The sequence below is a fragment of the Dermacentor variabilis genome, chromosome 4 (assembly GCF_050947875.1).
Source record: "Dermacentor variabilis isolate Ectoservices chromosome 4, ASM5094787v1, whole genome shotgun sequence".
NCBI lineage: Eukaryota > Metazoa > Arthropoda > Arachnida > Ixodida > Ixodidae > Dermacentor > Dermacentor variabilis.
In genome coordinates this window covers 129450176-129462754 of record NC_134571.1, presented here as the reverse complement: position 1 = coordinate 129462754, position 12579 = coordinate 129450176, and the positions used below count along the sequence as shown (strand labels likewise).

General features: G+C 44.9%; 1 protein-coding gene across 1 annotated transcript in view; it reads right to left on the bottom strand.

Annotated features, from left to right (window-relative positions):
* LOC142579771 (transmembrane 9 superfamily member 1-like) overlaps positions 1-12579 on the bottom strand; it is a 131935-nt gene that overhangs the window by 111647 nt on the left and 7709 nt on the right. The window contains exon 2 of the mRNA XM_075690326.1: positions 7276-7365. Within this exon, the coding sequence (XP_075546441.1) occupies positions 7276-7365 (90 nt within the window). The remainder of the gene's footprint in view (positions 1-7275; positions 7366-12579) is intronic.

Genomic DNA, 12579 nt, shown 5'->3' with positions numbered 1-12579 from the left:
GTGCGTCTCGAACCAGAGTCGCGCAGTGTCCCGCAAGAAGATGACATCGACAAGCGTTATCGTCGGGTCCCGCTTGCTATTGTTGCTGACGCACTCATACAAACCCTGCCACTCATCGACGTCTACGTTGCTTGTGGCACTGGAAGTAACGCGATCACGAGGTGCTGCGTACTCCAGGGTAGCGCATCGTACTGCTGCCGAGTTGTAGCGGCGCCTGCCTATCGAAGCTCGACCGACGTTACTTATTGGGTAGCGTGGCGTTGTCGGCAGGCTGCAGGCATCCGGTAGACCACGGCGACCACGCAAGGGCGAGACGATTTCTAGTGCGAAACTTGCACGGTTTATTCAAAGGTTGGTGCAAATGAAGAGAGCATGAAGTGTTTAAAGGTACACTTCGGAGCCCCTTAAATAGGCTCTCTACAATCGTGGGAGGGATCATGCTTCCGTCGACGTCACGTTACCGGCACTGAAAGCCTGCTGAAACGCCACGCTACCCAATAAGTAACGTCGGTCGAGCTTCGATAGGCAGGCGCCGCTACAACTCGGCAGCAGTACGATACGCTACCCTGGAGTACGCAACAAACTGGTGGCAGCGGTGGGACCCGAACCCACGCCTCCGAAGAGACTGGTGGAAGAAGGTCGGGTGAGAGAAAGTTCTTTCTGCACGAGGTGCGGGACGCCAACCATAGCAGGCGAAGTCACGCCTCATTTCGACGAGGCAGGGTGAGAGATGGTCGGTTGAAATTCCTTTCTGCACGTGGTGCCAGACGCCAACCCTAACAAAGGGTACAAGAGAATGACCGGTAACGGGCCTTGTTCACACTGGGTCACAATGGTGGCAGCAACGAGCCGACCGCTGCGAAGATCCAGTTCTCGCTGTTGTAGCGAGCTTACCCCGCACTTCCAATAAAGATGTTACGGGGAGAATCTATATACAAGGATATATTTACAAGGCAATACGCAAAACGCTGCAGCAACGGTAGGGCTAGCGCGTGCACACCACACAGCCGCACCGTCGTCGTCGTCCAAGCACCGACCACAGGATCGCCGCCCGTGACAATATTTTTATTTTCTGGCAAGTCCGATATATAGGAGTCGACTTATTTTCGAGTAAATACGACATATAATCGCATAATACTATAAGTAGGAGTGGGCGAACATTCGAAGTTTCGAATACGAATATTTAGCATGAAGTATTCGATTCATACTAGAAAAGGAACTATTAGGTATTTTCGAACATTTGAAACTAACTATAATATTTCGCAACAGCCGACTGTTTAGGTCTGGTTACCGTACTCCATCTGCTAAATAAAGTATTGCTAATTATCAGAAGTGTGACAACAAAAGTTTTCGACGCAATGCATAAATAAAATGGGTAATGCAAGCTTCGTTTTCGGTTTCGCGACGAAAGTCTACATGGTTGCCCGTGATTTTTGCTTGCACTTTATCATTTAGTGTTTTTCACAGTCTAGCTATGCAGAAGTTTTATTTTTTATGCTATAACAAGTGATGTTTTTCTTGCAACAGGCCATTTCACATGTGTGTAGGGCACACAAGCCCTGCAACAGCTCATTTTTCTTTTTCCAGAACCTTTCTTTTTCGGCAACCATTTATTTAGCATTTTTGGAAAGCTAGTCATACAGCAGTCATTATTTAATGGAGAGTTTGTTTGCAGTCAGGATCTTTATTGCGAGACTATTTAAAAATTTTTTCTGATACGAATGGTAATCTGGTGTTTAATAAGGATCATTTGTCGCTGACAGCTAGCTGTCTTTTTTGCAGCAACATTAATGTTCCTGCTGTAAATATACGCGTCTGTGTTTGACTATTCAATACTTGATTCGATATTCAATACTTACTATTCATATCCGATCTGCATTCGAAAAGGTTTATATTCGCCCACCTTTAACTGTCAGAGATTCACATGCTCTGGTTGGACACAGCATCACAAGGTACCTCCACATGTGTTGATGCTTGTAGCCCCAAACTCTGTATCTCACTAACACTAGTACATTTGCTAAAGATAAAACTATCGCTTATTACTGGATATCTGCCAACTAAAAAAGGGCCCCTATACAATACCCCGCTTTGTCTTACACTACAAGTGTTAGTAGATCAGATGTGTCCACGAAACACAAAAAGAGCTAAAGAATGTTTAAAATCCACCTTAAATAAATAAATGAAACATCTCAAGGAAGTCACCGTCTAAACATTGTTTGGATGTATATTTCTTGAAAATATTCTATAAATCCAGTACTCCATTACACCGTTTCATTTCCAGACACCACAATATGCAGAAAACCACATAAATCTTGTGACAAAAGATTCTGTGACATGAGGCTGGAGAGTTGCTCTGATGCACTATAGTCACTGACAGGCTACCAACTCAGCAGCAAGTGCCCCCAAAGGGAACATGTATTCACCAGTGGATCGCCATGTGCAATTTCCACTCCACTTTCATCCTTTGAGTATCCATGTCCCTGACTTCGTTTTGCTTCTTCTGCTTCGGATCTTTTTCGTCCATTAAGAGCGAGTGATACCTGGCCACATCTTCAAACCAAACAGGACAATTTGCCTTGCATGGTGCATATTCGTCTCAACTGCTGTGTGCCGCCATACCAGAAGGCAAGGACACTGGCAAGGATGTTCCTTGGACAGGGAAATACCCTTGCCTAATCCTTTTTCAAACTATCAGTTTCTGCTGCAAGGTTTATTCTTTGTCCCAACAGCTGCCAATCTGAGCTGTTTATGCCTGTGATGTGATGAACGATCGCTACACACTCACTGTTGGTGAAGCATAGGGGCATCCCTTTTTTGCGCTGGTATAATAGGACATTGTTTCTTGTCCGGTTGGGGGGGGGAGGGGCTCACGTTGCAGCTCGGCCTCCTCCTTAAGAAAAAACTTTAGCTCAGGTGCGCCTATCTAAATACATGTAGAAAGAGAATTTGTTTGTCTTGGCAACCACTGCACCAAATTTGACGAGGTTTGTTGCATTTAAAAGAAAAATATAAATTGTAGTGGCTGTTGGTTTCGATTTTTCATTTAGGTTGTCACTTCTTTATTAAAGATTGACCAAAATCGCAAATTTTCAGAAAACGATACTATCAAGGTTAAAACTCGGTAACTCAACAACGATAAATTATATCACAATTCTGTGAATTGCATATCATAGTACATCTACAGCGGGCAAAACTGATATGTTACACATGAACCTAAAAAAATTAAGCATTATGGAAATACGGCTTTTGCACAACCCTTGTACATAACGTAACCAATTCACGTAAGATACAAATTGACATATCGAATTTGTCCGCTTTAAAAGGTCTATAAATGGATGCCGTTTACAGAACCGCAATATCTATTCTTTATGCAGAGCTATTAATTTGTAAACTTCGTGCTTCTATTTTTACGAGCCTTCGAATTTTTCAAAATATTTCAAACAAAGTTCTGGCCCTATATCAAAATTCCGCTTCCAACAGGCACTATAATTTAACTTCCTCTCTCAAATGTAACAAATTTCATTAAAGCGATCCAGGGGTTATCTCAGAAAAGCGTTTCTGTGTTTTACATGTATTTGAATAGGCGCATCGGAGTTGGGCCCGAGCTAAAGCTTCCTCTTAAACAATTTGTCTAGGGATCAAATACGTGAATAATAACCGCATTGTCATTGCCAAAGATGCTGCAAACGAATTCTTGAACGCTACGCACTGTCAATACAGGTAAAATATGTATTTTTTCATAAAAGAATATACTCGTCTGTGCCAAAAATTGTGCCCAAAATAACTGATATCAATGCTTACATGTTTTTTGTCTATTTAATAACTAAAGAAAATATCACATGAACTTTAGAACTACATCAGTTCGAAATCATGCATGCCGTTGATATGAAAAATGTAACGGCCATGAAATGAACGAGTTGAGGACGAATATGTTAATGAAACTTTGTCATTCAAGATCCTTGTTTACATTCTTGTACATTTGCAACGGCCAGTGAAAAATCTCAATGACGGTGTCATTTGTTCCAATGTATTACGCAGGAGCAGCTGTCAGCGGTCATGCATCGTGAGTAATTGCACCGAAATTATTGTGCCAACAGAAAGCACGTATACAAGGCCGTCCTGCAAAATATACGAGGACGAGTCAAATGAAAGTGAGCGAATGCGAATATATGACAAACGGGGTACTTTATTTAAATGTAGCCTCCATGAGTATTTAGACATTTGTCCCATTGACTAACGAGTCGCGTGATTCCCGTCTCATAAAGCTCCTTGGGTTGCCGCTTCAAAAAGTCTGGAACTGACTCTTTCACGTCATCGTCCGACACGAATCTGGTTCCCTTGAGCTGTTTTTTCGGTTGCCCCAAAATGTCGAAGTCGCAAGGCGACAGGTATGATATGTATGGTGGATGTTGCAGTGTTTCCGCTTGAACTTTGCCAGTCTTGTATTAACCACATCAGCGACGTGGGGGCGGGCATTGTCGTGGAACAAGATGACCCCATTCGTCAATTTTTCACGTAGTTTGTTCTTGATTGGTACACGCAGCTGGTCCAGCGTTTCGCAATATCGGAAACAATTGATAGTCTCTAGATTTAGCAAATTCTATCAGTAATGGGCTCCTGAAGATCGCAAAAAAAGTCAACGACACCATTCTGGCGGAAATGACAGCCTTTGCTTCCTTTTGCGGTGGTGAATTCGAATGCTTCCACTGTAAACTCTGCCGTCGTGTTTCTGGCTCGTAGTAGTGACGTGATGGTTCGTACCCGATCACAATTGCATACAAGAAATCGTCACCCTCATTGTGATACCGGATCAGATGAGTAAAGGCAGCGCCGAACTTCTCCCTCTTCTGGCGGTGGTTCAAAATCTTGGGCATCCATGAGCACACAAGAGCCGATAACCGAGAGGTTCATTAATTATGGCGTGAACCGAACCGTGACTGATGTTCACACGCTCTGCCAGTTCATCGATGCTTGTCCTCCGTTCTCGTCTCATCAGCTCATCAACCTTCGCAATTTTGTTAGCGGTGATTGCACGATGGCTTTGGCCCGGTCTCGGATCGTCTTTGCAACTTTCACGTCCTTCTTTGAACCGTTTGCTCCAGCGTTTCACACTGGCCAATGAAATGCAATGTTCAATGTAAACGGCAGCCATACGGCGACTAATTTATTTTTTTTAGGAAAAAAGCTGTCAGCTGTCAAAAACCTAACGGTACCACGCTGCTCAACTTCTAGAGCGTCCATTACGTCCCGCAACCATGTTCAACCCAGTGTATGAGAGCAAAAAAGAACATTTATCCTCCCACCTACACGTCACTTTTATAAATGAGAGATGCCTGTGTGCTACGCGCATGCCTCGCAGATAATGAACTGAACCATTTTTGCGCGGGGTGGGTAGGCTCACTTTCATTTGACTCGCTCTCGTACATTAAAAACGCGAAGATACAATCGGATATACAGATGCGAAGATACAGCTTGATGAAGGGCAATAAAGTGTCTCTGGAAACAAAGTTAACTGCACGTATACACAATATCACGCAGCAAGATATTTAAATATGTGTATAAGCCTCCAATAAATCTACATATCTGAGAAAAAAGTCAGTGTATATAATGTGTCAAACAAGGCAAATAAACATGTGAAATCACACATTCACCGAATCCTAGATCCCGCCCCCATTCTATCCACTCCCCCCAATGTATCGCGCGCGACGGAAGGCGGCGCGCTTGCTCCTCACTTTTCTCCCTTGCGCAAACAAGACTGAGCCACCATCGTCGGCTCACCCATCACCCCCCCCCCCACGCTTTCACTCGCACGTACAGCATGCGGCGCACGGTCACAATGTTATCGCCCTTGGATTTTGCGAAACATGAGGGCGACGACAGGAATGCGCCTGGAGTGTCCATATAATTTCTATCGAAATAATATAATAAGAGTATCCGGCAACTGAAGCGTCCCATGGCCCATTACTTTGCGCAAAAGAAGTAACAAAATCGAACTTTCAGCGTGCGACAATTCGCTGCGCCGCAACAATGTTTTTCTTTTTTTTTCCTTCTGTGGGGCGGGGGCAACGAAATAAAAAAAAAACGCGAAGGAAAGTATGTTGGCCACAATTGAATGCCTACTTTGAGCACCTATTGTGGCTACCAAAGGAATATCGAAGAAAACACGAGACGCTTGGTCCAGCGAAAAGCATATGCATACAGCTGGGTATCCTAAACCGGCGACACAAGACTTTCTAGAGAGGTTGCACTCAAGCAAACGCGGTGCAATTCGTCGAGTCCCCACAGTGATGGCGGCGAGCGACCATTGTTTCTTTTTCTCGTCTGCTAGCCAGAAGGCGTCCATAACTCTGCTAGGCAAAAATGCATACGGCCAGAGAAAACCGAACGCGCACCGAAATGCGCCGCGCAGTGGTCAGGGCAACACCAGAAAAATGCATGCGCTCTGGCTGGCTCTGGCAGCCTGTGAGTAGCGAGTACAAAAAAAATTGAAGAGGCTCAATGTGTCCTCGCGAATAAAAGTCAAAGTAGAAAAAATAAATAAGAACGTAGTTAGCTTCGCTGGCTTTAGTGTCTTGATATGGAAGTTTTGGCGCAAGGGAAGAAAAAATGTTGGTATTTTTTTATGTGACATGACGGCGCGAATGAACCACCACAACGCTTCGTCTCATGGGACCTCGCTGCGTGCATTGTCAACTTGTCTGATAGTGCGTTGATTTCGCTTGTCTCGTATATTCCGATGGAAGACTTTAGAAAAATCAATGCAACTTTGGCGTCAAATATTTATAGGAACATTAAATCCACAAAGTTCAGCAATTGAAAATCTAAGGCACACGTTTTGAAATGTCAGTGCACCTTTCGCATCAAAAGTTTATGAGAACTTTATACCCATAAAGTTTCGGAATTGACATCCACGTGCTCCGTAGATTCGGCGGCCTCCGCGAGATGCCGCGGCGAGCCCGTTCGCCTTCAAAACTCCCTAGAAACTTTGTGCTCGGATGGGGCTGCTTGCGTTATGTGACTCCCGGTGCATGGGCGTTGCTACGAAACCCAGCCCGAGTTCGCAAATTTTGCGCTGAAATGTCTTTTTGAGCGTGAAAAAAAAAAACATTCCAGACAAAATCCAGAATGATTTCCGGCGCCGGGGGCTGCTTTGGTCGGCGGTGCATGGACAGCACGAAAAAATTTCGGGGGGGGGGGCTGAAGTCCCATAAGCCCCCCCCCCCCCCTGGCTACGCCCCTGATCATGTTCTAAGAAAGCCAGGCACAGGATCTGACCTTGTCTGGTCGGCATACTGGCAGCTGGTAGTAGTGGTATGTCTCGTGTGGGTTAAAGTAAGGCCCAACCTTGTTCACGTACAGCATCACCTGCAAGATAGAATGGGACAATAGAACACGCCAGGCTGGTGCAGAAACTGTAAAGTGATTAGGAATTACAGTGCAAACCAAAAGACCTAAAACAGGGCTGTAAATTAGCAAATCAGTAGGGTTCCAGCCTTAAACTGAAGCATCAGGAGCACTTGACTAGGGCAGAAAGAACACACATTCTGACTTGCAACAAGTAAAACCAAGTGTTGACCCTTGTATCGTTCTTCAGCTTCAGACAGCCTTCTCCCATGTGCCGCAGCTTAAAAGCAAAGGGAGCCAAGCATTGTGGCAGCAGTCACTTCTGCAGACAAAATACTCTGCTGCTTCCGACAAATAATATAATATGCAAACACATTCCATTCCACTGCTGTCCCTCTTTCACGGAAAACATTTCAATACCGTTTCAAAGCACAAAGAGCAAGCACATAAACTTGGTAATAACAGCAGATAGACATATGAATCGGAAAAATCTTATATGTGACCTTACAGCTTATGTAAAAGTGTTTGTTTTACAAAGGTAGTGCAAAAGTCAACCTCACGAATCAGCAGTGTATTCCAGAATAGTTTAAAACCCTTCATTTTGTCTACTTTAGATATCTTAATAGGCACACCTGACAAGATTGTGGCAGTGTTGTTTATTGCAGATATATATAGTTACAAACTTGGTGGTCCAATGCCTTGCAATTTGGCGATATTCAAAGCTTTTGTTAACAAATGGGTGGCTTAGATAAAATAGTGGCTTCCTACAGTCGATAGACTTTAACCTTTACTTTTACATCAATGGAACCTCATCAAAATCGGTGCAGTGGATGCCAACCAAATTACTTTTCCCTTCTCAATTTCTCAGACAGAAGATCCTGAGGAAAAGTGTCCTCTTAATACTCAACAAATGTGGAAAGCACCGTCTTAACCAGGGCTGAAAACATTGAGACGTTGGAAACAGGACAAGATCACTGCAGGAAATACACTAAGATCAACTAAGACACTAAGATCAGGACACTTTACAAATGAGTGAAATTAATACCACAATAGGACACATCAGACAAGGGCGACATTGTGCCTTGTTGTTCCTGTTTGGCCTGTCATGCCATTAGTCTTACTCAATTGAACCTAGCGCAATACAAGATAAACTAACACCAACAGACTAAGTTTTCCCTTTACACTCTTAAAGACAAGATATGCATCTGCAGAAATATTAAAAAGCATTAGCAAAGAGTTATATGAGGACTGGTACAAAAATTTCGAGTACTACTTACTTAAGGTATATATACACAATTCTTTGAGAGGGCAACAAATTACATCACCTTTTAAAGCGATCAATTGAACATGTATGTCAAGAGCGGCCTGACTTTGTACATAATGGAGATTGGACAGATCACGGCAACTGGAGGTGGTTGCCACATGGTATCATGAACCACTCGCATATGCTGGTCAAGCTGATGCCATGGTTGAAGGTCACACAATGACTCGTCAAAAGCTAGCCACATGCCACCAAATTGGCCTTTTCCTGCTGCTTGATTATGTGCTTCTCTGCATTTTCAATGGGTCAGACCTCATTCTCTGCTGTCACTTCTCCAAGGATGATGGGGAGCCCTTTCACCTACTCTCCCATGTGATCCTGTTAAATGCTCAATTGTCTTGGCTTATGTCAGTACGATCATAGTGTGGGTGCATGTGCCAGTGGTATGTGGTGTCATGAAACCATTACCTAGTTCCATGATGTATCTAGTGTCTAGCATCCCATCTGAAGTCACCCTGCGCATGGCACATGTACAAAGAGGCGTTAAAAGGTGTTATTTCTTATTGCGATAGCATTTATATGGACCCTCCAGGCGCATTTCTGCCGTCGCCGCGATGTCCTGTACGAAGGGTGATAACATCGTCGCCGCGCGACGTATGCTCTATGTGCGAGTACAAGCGTGCGAGGGTGAGCAGGCGATCGCGGCTCAATCTCGCGCGCGCTAACGTACCTTGATAATTTGAAAGCGCCGCCACTCTTTGAACTCTGCCGCTGCCGCGCGACCTCCTCACCCATTGCGGGTACCCCAGCCCCCACCCGCCGGAACCAGTCTTGCCCTCGTTTTTCTGCACGGTGATTGGTCTCCCTGCCGTTGACCTTGGAAACGCGCGGACCTTGCGTTTTGCTTGTTTTTTACTTTTTCATTGGCGCCATTTTTCCCCTTAGCCCGGCTGAGCGAACGTTGCCCGCTGTGTTTCCTGCAGTGTTGTGCTATAGCGCTATGCCGTGCTGTATCGCATTTAACTGCAACAAGTCAGTTAAAGTTAAAGTTAACTGCAACAAGCCAGTTATGCAGTTTTTATGATACCAAAAAGAAAGCGTGACGGCTTGCGCAAGAAGCAGTGGCTGCACAATACTGCCCAAAATAAATTTGTTCCGACAAGGAACAGTGTTGTTTGCGAGGTAAGGCACTTTCTTATTGCTGGTATCAAAGCATCCCCTAATGCTTATTTTTTTAATTCTACCGGCCTGCTCATGAGCGTTTTACTACATTTGTACGTTGCATAAAAAAATGGAGGTGTCCTCAGTATGCTGAATATTCTGCTGAGACTCATCACCTCGCATGTCGTCAACTGTAATTCAGTCGAAAATGTTGCACTATAGGTCCTGTTTTCCGCTGTGAACAATTATATGCTAAGATACGGTCTCGCTGTCGCACTTTCCGTGATTGTTAGGATCCGCTGCCTGTTTTCATGAAAATCGAGATAGCGGTTTGTAGAGGAGTTTTCTTGCCAGCTTACTTCGATGTGTGCGTTGGTCACTTAGATACACTGAATGCAGGCCTTGAAAAAAGTAATTCCAAGTATACTCGTGGCACTGGGGTTGATGAGCGCCAGCTAGTCTACATTGCTTTTTTAATGCGCAAGCATTCTTTGGCGAGTACCCCGGCCCGTCACGTGAAAAGTGCAATGCCTTGTATCTGCACAAAAATGCGTTATTTGCACAGTTAAGAGATTTGATCGTTGTGATAGTGTAAATGCAGATGATTGGCAGCTTTATAAGCAATAAGGAACAAGTTAAACCCCCTCCCCCCCCCCCCAAAATAAGAAGAGATACACAGAGATACAAAGGGCTCCTTAGAAAATGCATGGGGAAGTTATAGTAGGGGTGGGTTAACGGAAATTTGTGGGTGGGCCAAATTGAAATTTGGGGTTGCGTCAACTTGAAATTTCGGGATGGGCCAACTTAAACTTAGGGATAAGCCAAGTTGAAATCTTTGGGTAAGCCAACTTGAAATTTGGACGTGGTCCAACTTAAATTTGGGGATGGGCTAACTGAAATTCGGGGGTATACTTACGCATACTTAGACAACCCCAGTAGACTTTCCGCATTATTTTTCAGTTCCTGAGTTTGTTTTGAATTGGGCTACCATGCACGCATGACTGGGTGACGATTATTATTTGGTTTTCTCACGGATAAAGATAATGTGCAGGGGGTGTTCACATAATCGCGCACGCTTCCTCGCATTGAAATTGCGCAACCATCACATTTAGTTTAGAGACTACAGCGCAAAAGCTACTTTCACAATGAGAAGACAAACATAAGGACGGACCATGCACTCGCGGCTAATTCATTACAAGAAAGCACGCTGGATATAACAGCTGCGGTGTACATGCGTGCACAGGCAAGAAAAAGAAAGCTAGACAGTGAGGGATGTGCCAGAAGCCATACTAGACCAGATGCACAAAGTAAAGCATCATATTATGTAGCAGAAAAAATGTCTGGAGTATATAGAACTCTCCTCAAAGCTCCTTTTACATTAGTTATGCCCCATTCATACGGCGTTAAGAGAAGAAATCAACCTCCTCATAAACGTTACCTTCAGCATTCTCAATGCTGTTACCACCATTTTTCAAAATTTTCTACACCACTAGGGCGCGCAAGTGGCCCATTATGCGCCTCCGCCGAATACAGCGGCCCCGCCGCGGGCGCCAAGGAGAAAGAGCGTGCCGGGCCCAGCGCGCGCAGCAGGCACGCGAGGATAATCGAGGAGGAAAGCACCGCGGGGGGGGGGGGGGGAGAATGTGGCTACTTGCAAATTAGCATGGGGCTTTAACGCGTGCAAGGGACGAAGCGCGCCGTCTTCTGTCACGCGCGAGGCATGGGGGGGGGGGGGGAGGCGAGGAAGGGGAGCGGGCGTTCTACTTCGACGGCTGCTGTTTATGGCGCAGCCGCGTGTGCGCCGCATCTTGCGAGCGATCTGCGATGGGCACAGAGTTCACCGAGCGCCGATAGCTTCGTGTGCGCTGTGGTTTCGCCACTCAGTTCGCGTCGAAGGCAGCCCGATGGTTAATTTGCTCGTTGCTGCTGCCCCGTTTCCTCACTCCAGAGTTTTGACAGCGAGTTTCCGCGATCGTCGAGTCAGACGAGTTAATGTTTGCTCGTGCATACGTGACGCCATGTTTGTTATTATGTTAGTAAGGGAATGTCTACAAGTTGATACGGCCGATAAAACTACTACCCTTCCTTCGTATAACTGTCTACTAATTTGCTATCGCAATCGATGCTTCGCCTTTCGGGCGAAACTGCCACCTTTTTTATGCTTTAAGATATTGAAAGCAAGACAGGCTTCAAACCGTGATTACTTGATCAACAGCTACCCAATAAAAAATGAGAAAGAGAGACAAAAGCTTAATGTTAGTACTCCTTTAAAATACTGAACTTTTCTAACACCAAAATAACTGTGCTATTATCATGTGTTCAGAGAAATGGCCAGGCACATCTCAAGCATAGTTTGCTTGAAGTGTCCATGGTAACAAAAACAGCGCTAAAAGTACGGACAGAAGGAAGAACACAGGCAGCACTCGTCCTGCGTTCTTCCGCCTGTTCGTGTTTTTAGCGCTCTTTTTCGACCACGGACGCATAACAGCGAGCTCGCTTTAAGACCCTTTCAACTTAAAATGTATTACTGTAGTAGAAACAAGCACGGTAAAAACTAAGTATACCGGAAATGCTTTACCGGTTAACTGAAGGTTTGGGACGTAAAGTATGCTTGTCCGTCGTGTCAAAGAAGTGCAATACAGTCGAACGGCTTTACAACGAAGTGCTTGGGGCCTCCGGAATGCTTCTTTATACAGGTCGCTTCATTGTAAAGGTCGCGCAGCGTACAGCTCACACAAGAGTATGGACAGAGTTATTCCTTTGTTATACGGGTCATTCCGTTCTAGAGGCGTTCGTAGTACGGGTGCTCGACT